The 18283-nt window shown below is 36.2% G+C and overlaps 1 protein-coding gene across 2 annotated transcripts in view; it reads right to left on the bottom strand.

The window, feature by feature from the left end:
- Positions 1-18283, bottom strand: part of RNGTT (RNA guanylyltransferase and 5'-phosphatase) — a 170440-nt gene that overhangs the window by 114908 nt on the left and 37249 nt on the right. For both annotated transcript variants that reach the window (XM_053973871.1, XM_053973872.1), the window contains exons 9-10: positions 13269-13404; positions 6627-6698 (exon numbers count right to left, since the gene is read on the bottom strand). In XM_053973871.1, coding sequence (XP_053829846.1) covers positions 6627-6698; positions 13269-13404 — 208 coding nt within the window. The remainder of the gene's footprint in view (positions 1-6626; positions 6699-13268; positions 13405-18283) is intronic.

Here is an 18283-nt window from a genome sequence, read left to right as displayed (position 1 = left end):
AGTTTTGTTTTGAAATATGTTGGACAAGAAAAGTCCTGCTTAAGACTTCACTGCCAGTACTTAGAAAACTGGACATGAAAGTGCAACTGGAAAACCTGCTCCACTGTAAAGTTTTTTACACCTTCCACTTCAACCATGATTACTGCCACATTTTTGAGAGATCTGAATATTTGCTTGAGACAGAAGCTGGGTTTAAGTCCACTTGGCAGTTCCTATGAGAATGACTCACAAACTGTGAGCTGAAGGAGACAGTTTCTCTATTTAATCATAAGTTTCCATACGTAAGAAGAAAAAAAGATACTGCAGATAAAAAGTGAGGGGTTTTAAAGGTTTGAATCCTGAAGCAGAAAATTGTTTAACAAAGATACTGAGAAAAGCTCTTTAAGGAAACCTCTGAAGAACAAAAAAATTGGGTTTGGACTTTATTCTCCCAATCGTATTTAAGGTTTAAAATATCTCAGCTATTTTCATTTATAACCCAACTTAAACTTTCAGGCGTGACTTTGTATTTTTTTTTTTTTTTACAAGTTTCATGGTTTGCTGGAAAAGTATCACATCAGGGTAAGCAAGTGAGAGTACAGACACAAAGACACAAACAACTGAAAAATATAAAGGATTTAGTATCACAGTAACTTCTAAAGCTACTCTTGGAGAACTACTTGTCCTGTATCTCTCTCCCAGGAGCAACACTGTGTCTCTTCCTCTGACAATTAGTGATAATCAGCCATTCAAAAAGTTTCTGGTGAGACATACTTCATGTTGAAGAACACTTATATTTTGAGAATAAAACAGGCATGATAGAATTTAATTAACTCCCTTTTGCTTTTAATATAATACTTTATTAAGCCTTCTTTATTTTGGAAAATATGGAAAACAAACCACCTTCACTGTGATCCATAGTGGCCCCTGGGTTGGGGAAAGGAGGATAAAAGTAATAGATGTAAGGGAAAGAAAGAATTCAATGGGGTTTTTTTCTTCACACAATCTAACCAGCAAGTAAAACAGTCAAGCTTCAAGCTAATTACTAGAAAATGCTCCCCAACAAGAAGCAGCTTGTTAAATAAAAAAATAAGAGCATGAAAACAGCAAAGACATCCTGGTCAGCGTGTACCAATTATCACTCTTCAACAACAATCTAAATTTTGCATGTGTCATAGCAAAGGAGATTTTTTTTAAAAAAGGGATGCAAAAATGAAAAGAAATGCTACTTTTCAGTTGCTGTGCACTTTACTGAAATACAAGGAATAACAGTGAAGCAAGCACATGGTAGCTGTCTGAAAGTTTACCAAAGAAATAAGATTTTCAAATTGTGGTGTTCAGACATACAAGTCAGGTTTCTAGTGATAGATAAAAGATGATCAGCAGGGAAGGGGAATAAGGCAAGAAAGACTTTAAAATGACAACTAGCTGTAATATGTCAATCCTACTTCACAGACTCAAAAGCTTCTGCAGCATCACTCCCTTACTGTGTTGATTCTCCATCCTATAAGCCACCATTAGTTGCTCTTCCTATACTGTAATGCTGCCCTTTTGGAATTTCAGGATACTCATATGCATTACCAGGCTGCCCTTGCTCTCAATAAACAGCACCATAAAAACTGAAGGAGGAAGAAAAAGCAAACTTAATGCACCTGTCTCAGACTGAACAGCAGAAAGCAAAGCAAGACAGCACAGAGTGGATAGTCTGTATTTCATTTACCTGACAGCCCTGAGCCATGAAGGAATGAGGTGATATACACTGAGAACATAACACACAGCACGAGTGCCAGTACAAGCACTTGGGTGTTTGTTAGGTAAGTCTTCACAAGAAATAATCTAAAGGGTGCAAGAGCAAACATACCCAGAGCGCCCTTAATTTCCAGAGTATTATTAGAAACAAAAGCATTTTAAATCTGTATTTTCAGGTGATACCATTTGAAAATAATTCAGAATTAGAATTAAGGGCAGAAGGGTGACTGGCAGCCAGGTGCACTTGTAACAGAAGAGATGCAATTAAACACTTGCATCTATGAATTTTGCCCTCAAAGCTTTCACAGTACAACTTTAAGATAAGGTTAATAGGCTAATAAGAGAGACAGCATGGACTGTGAGCCTTACATTGCTTTAAAATGAGGTTTGTAACAGAAAAGTCAGACACGGTAATGTTTTACAGGGATTTAAAACAAACACTTTTCATGCATTAATTCAATGAGCACATTGGCTGTGGACAGGATTTATGACCAGCATATCTGTTTACCATGACAAATTTTATCAATAGCAACAGCATTGCTACACATAATGACAACCAAAGAAATCTTGATCTTGACTTAATTCAATGCACAAGTATTAGGAAATTTAATCAAAATTCTATCTCCTTTCTAAGCATTTAAATAATTATTCTTTTTCAAGCATTCAGTCTATTCTTACCATTGCAATCTGGTCTCACAAAAACTTGGCTACAGTTTAAAAATTTAAAGGCCGGGGTTAGAAAGGAAAAGGAAAGTTGCATTCATTTTCAGCATCTTTGCTAAGAATGCATTAATTAGATCCTACATCATGCCAGTGTTACTGTTTGTTATTTAACTAAGTAAAAAAACAGTTGCTTAAGTTTAGTGTCCATACATTTATAAGTAGCTACTGAATATTATCTAAGAAAAAGCTTCTCAAAGCAAGGTTTTTCAGGAAAAGCTATCTCCAAGATAACTGGAGAATGAAGGCACATTCATTGTGGACTGTTTCAGATGAAAAGGGATTTGGATTTGCCTGCATTTGCTTCTGGAGCCAATTATTCTACTGTCAGCGTCCTCTGTTATATTAGAATTATCTATCAAATTATCCACAAAATTTGAAATTGTAGCTATACAGCTGCAGTTACTATAATGATGAACTCAATCATATACAGACACAAATCAAGAAAAGCAACATGCACTGCAGGAATTTTGCTCTGTACTCATTAAGACTAAACACCATAAGGAGTGTTGGGTGCTATTAGCCTTTTATGTTCAGAGGAATATGAAAAATCCAGATTTCTTGTGTGTGGAGCTCACAAAGGTCGAAAGGCATGCTTATTTCACTAGGATATCGCTTTCTTTCTATGAATTTGATTTTAGCAGGTGAGATGAAAGCAGTGAGATAGCAATGCCATTTTTTGAGGTGCTAATAACAATCAATGCCATGCTTCAGACTGAATAAAATTACAATAAAAAATCTTTTTAAATCTGAAGAATCATTTGTTTTTCTTGACACAAACATCTCTTGCAACAATATGGGATCTGTTACAAGCTTTTAGAAACCAGATGTTACAGAAACAGTAACTAAAAGAAATAGTCAAAAGGTTCCATCAGCATCTTTGAAGACAGATTTTTGCAGCAGCTATACACAATAAGCATCAGAATTCAATACAGAACTTACCATGGAAAGAGACAACCAAACCAATTGATATGTTTTGTTTAAGAACTCAAGTAAAGGTTTCTCCCAACCACTGAAATTCAATTTTATGGTTGCCTTCCTCCTAAGACTTTCCTGTACAGACATCTAGAGCCAAATATACACTATGTATGTCAATCAATCTATTCTCTTAGTTCCCTTTGTTTCTTTTTAGAATGCTGCTAGAGTTTATTCCTGACATACTACAGCAAAATCAAAAAGTAAATAACAATAAGCCTCACCGATAACACCATGGATTAAAATCTGTAACAGGAAGGTGCTTATCCACTCACTTTCTCTGCATTATGAATGCAATATTTCTGAAGGAATATTCTGACAAAGCCAGAAAACTCTGCAATGCTTAGCTAGCAAAATAGGTCAAGCATTTGAGAATAAGCTCAGCTAAAAATATCTTAGTTCGTAAGACCTGACTAAAAGATGAGGTTTGCCTGAGCAAAGGTGTTTATCAATGGGGTTTGAATGTGCATTTCCCCAGCTGCAAAGCTGCATCTCCCAGAGCAGAGTAAGCTGAGTCCAGTGGAGGGTGAGACAGGGGACATGCTGCAAATCTTCTAACTCCTGATGGACAGCAATACAGTAACTCCATTATTCACCTTTGAAACTCAACTGCTTTCCAGATCAAAACAAACTGCCAAATTCCAGAGCAATCTCTGTTTTGGGAAATTTTTGGAGTGGGGGGTTGTTTGTTTGGAAGGGGAATGTTCTGGTTTTTGAACAGGACCAGTCCTTCATGTAATTATTTTATTTGAAGATCTGCTAAAAGAATGAACAAAAACTTAACTTACACAACTTAAATAGGAACTTACTCTTTCTTGCCATTTACAAGTTATATTACATTTACCTCTCTTGGTGATAAAATTCTGTTGATCACTTCTTGCCAAGCCAAACATCCTTGGGTGCCCATTTTTATAATTAAGCTTCTAAAATTAACCTAAAAACAGCTGTGCTTTTTAATCTTTATAGTAGGGCCATGGATAATGACTTCTTGCAGCTAAAGCCCTGCTTATGCTCATACTGATAACATTATCTTAATTCATCCTTAACTTTAAAAAAGTATTACACAGTCACTAGCTCCTTCTCTCATTCCCACAGCACTTAAAAAACAAACAAAACCCAACACTGTTCAAAAGCAGACTTTTCCTAAACACTGGCAATCCTCTGGAAACCTACTGATCATTTTTCCTGTTTGCCAAGTGGGATTCATCATGTTAAGTCTGGAGACTTCTCTACAAATGAGGGCTTCCATCCCTTCCACCACAAAAGAAAGCTTAACCAAAATAATTATGAGTTTTGAAAAGCATTATTTTGCTAGTATATGCACATCCCAAACTGAATGACTGTACACTTCTAACATTACATGTTTATTTCAAAGGAAATGTAACAGCAGTGAATGGCAGGTTAGACTCAAAAGGAGAGCAGAGACAAGGCAAGACATGAAGGTTAATAAACATGGAACCACAAGTGGAGCAGCAGGTAAGAAATGTTAAAAAAAAAAAAAAAAAAAAAAAGAATCCATGAGTGGTTACAGAAGACTGTATTTTTCAGAAGAGTACATGAAAATCTTGCTTAGGGACAAGTCTTCATGGTAGGAGGGATCCAGGATACCAACACCTACTTTTCAGAAAAGGCTAGAGAAAGGACATCCAGATACAGAATTAAAATGTGTTAACTAAAAGCTTCTAGTCCTAATCTAACACGTCTTCCCCACAAACTACTCCTTTTAAAAGCAGCTGTCCTAAGTCACAGTATGACTATGCTTCCAAGAATACCTAAGTAATTTCTGGTGACTGGTACCATGCCTACACTTGCAATTCCCACTTAACACTGAGTGACTGAGCTGAGTAGTACCTTACTCAAGACTGGAAAAGTCAAATGTAGTTAAGAAGGGCTGAAATGTCCTCTGCTTTAATAACATCATTTTTGTCCTATTAGGTGCACTGAAACAATAATTTTGTTTTTCCAGAAGCATTAACAGATACTAGTGTTTTCTCCATGGGCTATTTTGACTGAATTTAACACATTGTTGTGGTTTAACTACAGTAGGTGCTAAGCCTTCCACAGCCACTCACACCCCTGGAATAACATGGGGGGAAAGAATCAAAAGGGTGTAAGTGAGGAAACTCAGGGTTTGAGATAAAGAGAGTTTCAAAGCTATAGCAAAAGCTGCACATGCAAAAAAAAAGCAAAGGAAGTAATTCACCACTTCCCATAAGCAGGGAGGTGTTCAGCCATCCTCAGGGCAGCAGGACTCCATCACACATCATGGTGACTTGGGAAGATAAATGCCACCACCACAAACATCCTCGTTCCCCCAGCTTTATATGCACAGTACAACATCACATGGCAAGGAAAGTCCCTTTGGTCAGTTGGAGTCATCTGTCCCAGCTGTGTCCCCTTCCCTACTCCTCATCAACCCCAAGCTTACTCACTGGTGCAGTAGGGTGAAACAGAAAAGGGCTTGAAGATGTGCAAGGGCTTGAGTGCTGCTCAGCAGTAACAGAGAGCATCCCTGTGTTATCAGCACTATTCCATGCTGATTTGCAAATCTATAAGCAATACCATATGGGCTACTATGAACAAAACAACTACAAAAAGACCTTTACTGTATTTGAAAGCTTGTTCTATAGAAAACAAGTTTCCCATTTCCAGTACTGTTTAACAGCTCTTTCTTGTGATCACAAAGATTTTATTTCTACACTCTATTCTTCTTTTCCACAACTTCTGCAATATATTTCCTTATTATACATCTTCCCTACAGCCTGTGCCACCAGGAGACCCTGCTGTTGAGGACTTAGCAGAGGACCAGTTGCCTGGTTTCAAACAGAAATTTGAGAAGGAGGTGACAGAGCACCCTAACAAGTACTGTGAAGCTCTGGTAACAAATACACCAGGCTAACTCCTCATCCCCTCTTGATTTCACTGCCTATATAGTTCAAACATGCTCTAGACATGGGAAATTTTCCAACAGTGTCTAGCAGAATGTTTCAAATGGCCATTTTTTCTTGAGCAAGTGGAAATAAATCAACATGTATTGTTAAGGCTGCTTTCAAACTAAATTCTGATGCATTGCTTGTTATCAAGATGCAAAATACTCAAATTATTTTGGTGTTTATATTTACTCTGAAGCTCTTACTTATATAAAAATATTAAAATTGAAGTAAGAATAACTAATGATAAGCAATAAAACTGAAAGTACTTACATTAAACTTAATAATGTCATATATCAAGTACCGAGGGACAACCTGTCCATTAACCTTGTCGATGATCATTTCCTTAAAAGAAAAGAAAAAGCATTGGCATTTTTTTCATAAATACAGAAGAAGAATGTCAACACATTTATACTTAGTGCTGATACCTGCAAGCACGATACAAACACCAGCTACATCTTTATTACAAAAAAAACTTACAACAAGTCAAGATTATAAAAATATTATTGTGGTCTTAAAAGTCTCTCATGAAGCTTTCAACAAAACACCAGGAAGCTGTGCTAGGGCTTCCCATTCTGATTTGCAACATTTATACATTAGTTTCCCCACAGCTTTCAAAATCTTAAGTGAATAATGCGTTTTTAGAAACCTTAGTAAGAACTGTGATCCTAAGCCAACCAAGCACTACTGGAAATCTTGCCCACAGTCAGAAGCACAACAGTAAGGATGTAAAGAACAAGCATTCACATTCATTTCCTCTGCTCAGGTTGGATCTTTTCATTTTAAAAGTGTCCTAGGCAGCACTGAGAGCTGCCATTTGCTTGAACGTTGTTGCATTGTGACTAAACAGGATGGCTCCTTCAGACAGAAGTATCACAGACACATCACATGAAGTCAGCTAACATTCAATATGTACCAGCAAATCAGATTAAAAATAGGCATGTAGGGAAAGAACATTAATGATCAACATCCAAACACAAAAGTGTTTCCTGAATTGAATGGTACATGCAAAAATACATACACCTTACATGGTGGTGTTACATCTGTAACTCAGGCTTCCTATGACAGGAATTAGACATAGTATATAGAGTTTAATGAACCAACAATGAAGACTGAAAATAGTAACAACCAGCCACTGGTAGATCTTTTCCAGAGACAACTCTGAAATAACCACTTCTCTAAATGCAATCCATCTTCTCCTCACCTCCTTCCCCTACCTGACTCTTGGCTAATAAATCGTATCAGCTACAGATTTTTTTAAATTAAAAAAAATTAAAAGTTAAAATTCCAAATTCACATGAACAAGTAAAACAATTGAAAAACATGAAAACAATTCACTATGACATGATGAAAACAAAATCAGGAGCTCAAGAATTATTCCAAGAAAGAACATTACATCAACTCAAATTATTTTTGTTTTGTTAATGTCTTGCTATTTTTATGCCTTACAACCTTTTAATTTCTCTCAGAATCCATAGATTCTACAGAATAAACCCAAAATGTCTGATTGACTCATGCAAGATTAATTTTTAGTCTGTACAACAATAACAAGATTCTTGAATTATACCTAGCATCTAACCACAATTTGCTTTGAAAAATAAGCAAGCAGTTCAGTTGTAAAAACATAGATTTGGTTTAAAGCAAACATAAAGCTTGAAGCATTGAAAACTAAACTAGAAGACATGAACATGTTGTTCCCAAAAACCACTGTGAAATCTAAGTTGCCTACTTAGTATTTTGGAATTTCTTCTTCTGTGAACACAATGCTGAGATGGAGACTGGGATTTCAAAGCCATGTGCAGCATTCACAGGTATTGTGAATGAGTTGACCTTACACTTTATTCCACATAATTTCTTTTTTAAAATTAAAAAAAAAACATTAATCCAATGAGTGAAAACTATTCCTTTGTAACATTACAATATCTTCCCTCTAAAAATTTAGTCACAGGCACTGTCAAATAACATGTGCAAAAAAGGTCTGCATAGAAGTGATGAAACAAAATGCAATTCTGCTTGTGTCCAGTATTCAGGTAGGACCCTGGTGAGCTCTCAAAGGAACAGCAGACACAATGCTGCAATGCCTTCTTGGACAATAACTGTTATAACTACAAGAACAGATGGGTGCGACTCAAGAGACAGAAGGCATGATATGCAAACTTGGAAGAAGGTGTAAAAATGTAATGCAAGGGGAAAAAAAAAAAACCCAGGACAAAAAAATCCCACCTGAAATTCCTGATAGTAATCTGGTGAAACAAATAACAAAGTAACAGCGAAAGAAAAGAATGGGGCTGGTTTTCATTAACTCTCAGCTGAACTGGCAAGTGAAACAACTTTTTTGAAACACATTTAATTGAGCACATACTTAGGGTTTAAGACCTCACTTTCTCAGTATGCATATTCAGAAATTCAGCTTTGATGCAAAGCTAGCATTTGTATGCAAAACCCTGAAAACATTTCAATGCCTGGTATTACAAGATTTTATGCCTAATTTTAAAAATCTGAACCTCTGCATATTCAGTTTAAGGAGGATTTAAAAATACAACAAAGAGGACCAAGAACTGTTTTTAAACATCCTTTGAAGTGTTTATTTTTAACTTTTTCTCTACTTCAGACATGCAAACATTTTTATTCTATTACTGATCAAACAAGCCTTTTTCCTCATCTCCTCCCTTCTTTTCTTCTTCCCTTGCCTCCTGTTCTCTTTGACATCCTGACTGAAATCCCAGCTACCAGAGCAAAAAACAATAGCACAATATGCCCTAGAAGATGAGATGACAAATTCCTGCACTGCTCATCTCCATCATGACAACAACATTCCCTGCTCCATTAGTTACGCCGATACAACTGTCAGAAGGCAAAAGCTGTAAAGTGAGCATAGGAATGGTTCAGATTAGAAATGCTCTAACACATCATTATTTTACAGTCTGATTTCAGAATCTTCCCTGAAATTATCAGAATTGAAAAATACACCAGGGAACAGACCCCAGAGACCACTTCAGAGAAGATGGGAAAATGTAGGATTTGAGAAATGACCACAATTAAACTCACTCATTCTGACCCGAGTAATAGCCTGATACTGTAAGACTTTAAGCCAATTTTTAGATAGCTAAAAACCTAAACCCAAATTCACTCACATGACATGTTAATATAACATAATATTATCCATAAGGCACAACTGTATCCATGCAGCTCCTTCTACAGACTCCATGCAGATTTACAGCCAGTATTGTGTGTTTCAAAGCTACCTCTGCTATTAGCACTTGTCCATTAGCTGCTGGTTTAGGTATCCACTTAACCCATGGGCCTGAAGAACAAGGTCCAGTGTTCAATTAATGCAATGTAATCTGGCAACACTGTGCTGGTGTCATTCTCCTCAATCCTGTGGTGTTGCAAAGCACAATTGCACAGTTGTACAGAGCTGCAACAGTGCTAAGAGCTTTTTGCTGGACAAGTACCAGAAGAACAATGCTGGACTGAGAGCTCATGGACTTTTTTCCTTGAATCACATCTCTAGAGAGTAACTTGGACTTAAAAGAATCCAAAATTCAATCACAAAGCAAAGGATTCAATTTTACCAGCCACTTGCAGAATGATTTTTTTTTTGTTGACATAGAGTATGGAATCAGATCTAATAATACATCTGTTTGTTTTTCCTTTTTCTCCTGTGCCTTTTCTTAATCCTTTATCCATTTACCTTCAACGCAATTTTAGTCACTGTTGTATTTCAGGAATGAAAACACTTTTTGTTTCTTGCCTTTTCTCTTAAATCTATTTTGCATAAATCTATTTTGCACCAGCTTTCGCAAACTCAAAGTTTTGAGTTCTGCAATTTCTAAGACAGCTCACAAATAGATAAGGTCTCTCCTGACAGAAAAACATAAATGCATCTTTATCTCGCTCTCCATTTATGGAGTTCCTGGCCTTCTTGAGTCTTCAAGTGTAAACAGTACTTTATATAAAAATAAAATCATTTTAAAAATTGTATTAAAATTGTAGAAGTTACTTCAAGCCTAAGGATGACTCTGCATTTTCTACTCAACTGTTCCAAAGCTAAGTAGAATGCCAAGAAAGCTCCTGAAAATAGCTATTTAGCTTTTTTGCATGACAGCCAAAACATTTGAACAAAACTCTGTGCATTCCCTCAGATAGCACTATGGGTGCAAAACACTTGGCTCCTAAAGGAGTAAGTCATACTAGTCACCTGTAGGTGAAATTTAAATTAGCTTTAAGGAGCTTTGCAGAAAACTTTCTTCCATTACAGGAGAACAATTGCAACTTGGAGATGAGCACAGAGTGCTGCAGATCTGTCATCACCCAAGACATCACTGATCACATAAGAACTGTTTGCAAGTCATTTTAGCCTGAAATGAACCACAAATGCATCTGAAATTCTCAAAGATAACCACATGAAAGGCTTACACCAGAGGCCTTAAAGCAAGTTAATAGATCCCTGAATGCATTTTATAAAAGTTTCATGTATACTGTCATTCTAAATAATGTTAGGGGGATATTAATCTTTTGTATTCTTAAACTCAATAGTTGTTTGCTACATGGCACTGATATTTCTGTTTTCTCTTTCCTTTTTTTCACATATTTTTAAGAACACTCTAAAATAATACCAATTGGACCACCTCATTCCTCATTCTATACTTTCATTCCCTGAGAGAAAGCAACGTCAGGGACAGTAAGTATGAACTACTTCAGCCTGTAATTAAAGAATTAATTTCAGCAGCTTTTCAAGCACTAATTAGCAAAATATGTTAATAGAGAAAAAGCCAACTTCTTCCAATGGATTTAAAAATTAAATTAAAATCAATCATGCATATATCTAGAGTAAAGGATCATTCATGGAAATTGTCATTTGGCATCAACATTAGACAAATATTCAATTACAAAGTTAAGTTCTTCTGATGCTTCAAATAATAGGCAAGTCTTATCCTCAAACCTGTTAAAGGAATTTCAATTGAAAAAAAATATTCCAACAGCATCTTTTTATTTAACTGACCATAACAAAACACATTTAGAAATCTGTACTATGAAAAGTATTTATCCATTGAAAGGTTTTAGTTCTGTCTCAGGGTACTTCATTCAATCAGTACTTGCTCATTTCATGTCATTTTGCTTTTCACTTTATTAAAAAAATAATGTGAGGGGAAAAAAAAAAAATCACACTACAACTGATTTTATGCCAATAAAGTGAAACACCAAAATGCACTATTAACAGTCAAACTTTTACAGAACAACAAATTAAGCAAAGTTATAGTTCATGCCCTGGATACCTGAGAGAACTTCAGTCATTCTTAAGAGACTCAAACTATAAATCTGGGGAACACAACACACCAGATCAGAGACCCTCTTCCATGCCCCACAGCTACATTATGCACTTATCTCAATATCCCTGTCTTCCACCACGTACCTATCAGCCACCTTTACTAAAACATCTGTTTGAAATAAAGAGAATAATTAAATAAACAAATTAAAGAGCAGCCATTTCCCTCAAGAACACCTAGGACTGTACCATATGGACACTAACAAGTCATTACTTTCTCAAGAGCCTTAGAAGTAGCAGGGGAAAAAACAGCAATACCAGGCTTTTTATCTGAAAAGCATGGAACCTAATGTATGTCATGAAGAATAATATTATGTATATCATTAGGAAGCTGTCTGGCTGAAGAGGCTCCTACCAGACACGACAGCTTGTGCAACTACTTCTGAGCTGACAGCATGGCATTTCTTGCATTATGCTCTCAATTTTTCAGTGAAGCAGAGGTGGTGGAAAATATCCATTCTCTGCTTCTCTGTCCCTGAGACAGTAGGGACAGAGCTCCTTGCAGTAATTGTCCTCACAGATTCAATTTAGACAAGCTTCACATGTAAATGTGTGTTCAGTAAGACACATCATCCACAGAAGTGACATTTCAAGTAGAATAATGACAACAAGGGCCTGAGAAAGGAAAGAAAGTTAATAAAGACAATATGGCTGAAAAGTGCAAAAGGCTTCAGAGGATCTATATGGAAGCTATCTCAGGTACAAAAATACTTCATCAAGCAGGAGTTACAGCAATGTAGAGTCTCCAATACTACTGAAACATAAAAGGAAACTGCATTGATCTATTAGTGTAAAAACTAGTGAAATCCTCTCAGTCATGTGAAATGGAACAGTCAAGAAAGAAATAATTTCTTCTTGTGGCTACGGTTGTGAAAAGTTTGCTACCAATAGTCCAGCCCAGCCTCCAAATACACAAATCCATATGTTTTACAGCTTGTTTTACAACTGGCTCAAAAAGTTCATTAGCAAGTTTACAAAATTTAATTTTTAATTTAATTTTTGAGCCAGCTTGTTTTACAACTAGCTCAGAAAGTTCATTAGCAAGTTCACATAATTTAAATTAGCATAACAACTTAGAAATGTTTTTGCCTTAAGCAAATATAACTAAGCCATTTCTAAATCATTCAAAAATTCAGCTGAAAATAAAGGTGACAGAAACAAAGACATCAATTCACAAAAGTGTATCAAAACATTATGAAAATTTTATCAAATTTTAGAAGTATTTCCATGAGCTGTATAAAACTGAACATGTTTACTATTTCAAAATATAAAGCTGTAGCAAGAGATGAAGTTCGGCAATAATTTTTTTAGATTTTCTTTAAGCCTTTTCTCATATTCAGAGAATGTCATCTCAATACCTTGATTTATTTCAAAGACAAACAGCTCCCCCCAGAGCAGTCATCAGCCCTATTCTGTAGGTAAGTCATTTCTTACAAAATGCAACTCCCACATTCAGCCAACGACTGAACTTATATTCCTCCTGAAATCCTATGATTCACTGATCTGGCCTGAAAATTTGGCCCTGTTTATGAACAAAAGCAAACAGCACTGAAATAGTTACAATAATTATATAGTATGCTCCTTACCCCATCTAGAAGAGTGTTTGTTAGATGTGTGCGAAGATCTTTACGAAACGGAAATTCCAGGTTGGATACATGAAAAATGGAATTGTCTCTATCAATCATATAAACTTCATTCTTGCCATCAATCAGCATCATATACCTGCAAAGGCAGTGTTAAGATATTATAATTACAGGTATATGCTCAAAATCTCTATTGTTTTGTTTTATAATAACTGTTAAAAACAAGTAATCATGACAGATATTATCTAAAAAAAAAACATTTTAAAGTATTTTTTTGCATTTAAAAGTTTAAACCTGTAAACTAACCAAAGGGATATCGCAGACCATATGATGCTGTTCTCAGCAATAAAAAATGGGGGAAGGAGGAGGAAGGAGGAGACATTTGGATTTATGGTGTTTTTCTTCCCAAGTCACTGTTGTGCATCATGAAGCCCAGCTTTCCTAGAAATGGCTAAACACATGCCTGCCAATGTGAAATAGTAACAATTCCTTATTTTTCCTTATATGTATCTCAACCCCAATCTTTCCCAGATCTTTCACCCTTCTGATTCTCTCCCGCATCCTGCTACAGGATGTGAGGGCTTAATTGCTGCAGGAGTTAAACCAGGCCACACCTTAGATATTCTTCTCACATGGACAAACACTGCAGAACTGGGCTACAGTTCTTCAGCTAAGTCCATGGAATAGAACTCTTAAGGCCCACAGAGAATTTTCACTGGCATTCTGTATGGAAACAAAGTTTTTGTTAAGCATACCTCTCTGCATGCCATCTTCCTTCATAACTAGATGATCTGGGTGGTCCCTTCCAATCCAAATCATTCTATGATCCTATGATTTCTATGATTCTGTATCTTATTTCAGAGAGATGCTGAGAAACAGCATGTTCTGACTTTGAAGACAGAAAAATCCTCGTCTCAGGACAGTGAATTACTTTCATGTAGACCCATCTGTCTGGGTCTCATGGTAATATACCTGTCTGACTTAGAATCTGAACAAGTTCTCTGTTTGGGAAAGACATTAAACTGATCCAGATATGTCTCATCTTTAAAGGTTTTGTTGATGTATTTTTTGCTGAATGGCTGAAAACTCCTCTACTCTCCCAATTTAATAAACTATTGAAATAAAACTCTGAATGTGGTCCAAACAGCAGAATTTATCAAAATTCTAATTACTAACAACATGAGACTGAAAAAAATTTGGTCAAGAATGGACTGAAAACCAGAAGTGATCTATAAGCACTTAATAATTGAAAATGTGCAAGAAGCAAGAGATAGGCAAGGTTTTGGTGAAACTGAATTTATCAATTAATGAGGGATTTGAGCTGGTTGGTTGAGGTTTTTTGATTGCTTATTTCACTCAAAAAGCTTAAGTTCATGTGCTTAATGTCAGGTTTAAAGTTTTATCCAGATGACACTACAAGCATTCATGGAGAAATCTTGTGGACTGCTGAACAGCACATTTCTGAATATTATTTTGATGTACCATGGCCATTTATAGTTTAAGGAGTTAATTAAGGTATTAGGAGATAAGCACTTACACCAGAATAGAGAACACGCCTCTGGGCAACACCACAAAGGCAAAGATAAAGATAAAGAGCGATGATTTCTCAAACACATTCACTAGAGACAGAACACAGGAATTTAACTGTCAGGCATTGCACTGCCCACTGTGAACACTACTTGCTATTATAGCTGTACATTTATTACTAATTACCTCTATTGTGTGAGCACCCAAAAGCTCCAATTAGTAACCAGGCCCCATTGTTTTAGATTCTGGGCAAGTACACATGATGACATGGTCCTACATCAGATGGCTCAATCCAAATGTTAAACCAGACAAGTGAATAAAATAACAAAGGCAGGGCAGCAATAAGAGCAATAACATAACTGCTCATTCACCTCTGAAAACTATACATGGAAGTAGAGAATTGTATTTGAGCTACAAACATCATGTCTCAAAACTGTCAGTGCAATCTCTACAAACCAAGAAATTCTGACAAATAGAGGGTCACAGTGTCCATGCAGATTAATCTCACAAGCAGATAAAATATCTAGTCATAGAAATGGTAAAATCTAAAGTTTCATTAGAAGCTACTTTTCATTCACTTCTGATCCTGAGGCAAGGCCTCTTGTTAATTCTAATTGAACAATATTATTAACACAATAATTCAGGAAATAGGATGAAAATTTCATTTGCAGAGTGACAGTTATTGGCATTAGGCAAACAGATCTCCAAATCACCTGCCAGAGTATAAATAATTTTAATTTTTAAACTTTAAAGAAATGTCAACCATCAAATAAAGTTTTCTCTTCAGAAATCAATTATTTTTAGCATACTTAAATAAAGACAACTGTATCAAAGGCTCATTTGCCTCCTCCTATATCCCGTATCATGCAGTCCACATCAGTTGGGCCCCAAACAAAGGCTAAAAGAATTAGGCTTCCATTTTCAGTTGAGTTTGTTTTGGTGGTGGTAGGTTTTTGGTTTTTACACAGTTTTGAAGCTGGCATAAGCTACAGTGAAAATCCTAAGTTAAAAACGGAGGTTTCTCCTTTATGTGGATGTTTAGTATTCTTCATCATTAAATTTGAAAGTACATTTCAGGAATATATTACTTAATGCATAAAATGAGGTAAATTACTTGGTGTCCGTCAATATATGGTCACTGAGATTAAGGAACAAGAACAGAACTGCATTTCCCAATCTCCAAATGCAACACTGTACCTACTGGAACACGTGGCCTCTGCCTTCTTTTCCATATTATTAGGATTCACAAAACTGGATTTGAAAATACTCCCCCAACACAGTACCTCACTACACATGGTGTAGTGCTTGCCAAAACATATTTACCACTAAATTGATTGCCTATTTAGTCACAGAAGTTTTGCATCTGACTTCAATTTTGTGATGTGCTTTATTTATGTTTAACTTTCTCTCAGCCAAAATGACAGCAACCATCTCAACAGTAAGCTTATATATGTTAATTTTGTGCTTCATAGAAGTTTTAAAAACTTAAGAATAACATAAAAATGCAACACTGTTTCCTCAAACTTTAAGATCCTATCTTCTGAGCTTGAGTTCAACACACAAGTAATTTTCTGAAAAAAAAAATCTACAAGTAGCAAATGGATTAGAAATATTGTTTCAAAGGAAGCTTAAAAATTTAGCTCCTCTAGGAGCTTTCTTTGCCCTGCAGTATTTCTTTAGACAGGCTGTATCAAAGAAGATTATTCTTTTCGACACAGTACTGCCATCGCTGCTTTTTTTTCGTTTTCCTTTTTAAATACGCCTGTGTCTGTATTATCACATTAAAGAATGCAAAATGTAAGAAATTCCATCATCAACTCTAAGCACGAAATACACAGCAGCTCTCCATTCCAAAGGGAGTTCATTATACAGCCTGGAATTCAGTCTTGTGCAAGTGCTGCCCTCCCACACAAATAAGCATTACCCAAATCCGAATAGCAATTAGCATCTCTAATATGCTCACAGACACAGAGGTAACAACGAAATCCTGCTACAAATATGATTTTCAATTTCTTAATATCCTTCTATGACTGGCAACATTTCAAAGCCACGAGCATGTCACTAGTCTGTAGATGGATCACCTAAGATGAGGCCAAGTCACATGAGTGCTTTACATTGGACCCTGCCACTCCCTCCTGGCAAGAAAGCATCAACTTCTGGCCAGATGCATCAAACACTGAGGAAAAGGCCAAGAGAATGAAAATTAATGACTGCCCTTTATCCACTGACAGTAGGAGATCAACTATCAGTGTCACTAAGCTGCTGCAGTTCCATGTCCTGACCCGAATCCAGACTGTGCTGGATTTAGAGTAAGTTTAAATTAGAAGAGTTTGAAGCTGGCCTGTGGCACATGGAGCAAAATACCCTAAATCCCAATAAATGGGGAAGGCTCAGCTTGCTTTCTGCTATTAATTACTGCTGGCAATGGTTGCTGCTTTAAAAGATGTCTCCTCAAGGATGACAAAGCCTTGATACAGGGACACTAACACAGGAACTTACAAGAAGACTTATATTATTTTCAATGTGTAAACAAAAGGAAACAATGTCTTTTTAATCAGCACACTGACAGTACTGTCAGCAACCACCTTCTCCAAAGTTGCACACATGTTGTCATTTGCATGAGTACACAACACACCAGCCAGCAAGACACAGTGCTTGCTACATGCAGAAGCTGCTGTAGAATTATGCACTCAACAGCCCAAATTCCAAATACTTTTTTTAAAAACACACACACAGACCTTTGGAAGTTAGACTGCTCTGAGTGTACCAACACTCTGTATGTTTCTCACTTATTTCTAGATTAAAATATTCCATCAACAGTCTCCACAGCATTTTAAACCAAAAAATCCCTTAGATTGTGACTGACAGTCATTTCCAATTAACAGCCTCCAGCTCCAATATTTCTCATTCATGACCTTGCATTTTCTATTACTAAATATCCTTCCAGTTTTATTATTCTGCTCCTCAGTGAATTCAGTGGCTGATCTCCCTCATTTGTTTATCAGACCAGACTTGGATTCTGTTTCAAAATACTTAATGATACAACAAAATTAATATTCAGGATCTCTACTTGTGGTTTTTTATGCATTTTCTTTCAAAACCATCCACTGCCATTTTCTTTCAATCTATTCTTTACGTATCTTAGAATTCTAGCAATCTTCTTAGCCTCATTTTCTCCAATAAACAGTAATTTTGTCAAAGTCCAGAAGCATGAGATACACCAGTCTTTCTAGGTCAAAACTGCAATTTTTCCCTTAACAAACTCCTACCAAAATGGTTGTACTCCAAGGAAATCCCATTCCTCATCTGTACTGCAGACTGTGTTCCTCAGTCACAGTAATTCTGAGTAATTCTATTAATTACTGCCCTTAGGGCAACCAAATCTGTCATTTAATAAAGAGAGAACCTGCATTTTTGATCTATTTTTAGCTCTCATTACAATCATAATGATTTAAATTTAAAGCAAAGCCTTGGCATGATTGATCCAAACT

This window comes from Vidua macroura, chromosome 3 (assembly GCF_024509145.1).
Source record: "Vidua macroura isolate BioBank_ID:100142 chromosome 3, ASM2450914v1, whole genome shotgun sequence".
Lineage (NCBI taxonomy): Eukaryota > Metazoa > Chordata > Aves > Passeriformes > Viduidae > Vidua > Vidua macroura.
The sequence above is the reverse complement of the archived record's forward strand: the minus strand, read 5'-3'. Positions and strand labels throughout refer to the sequence as shown.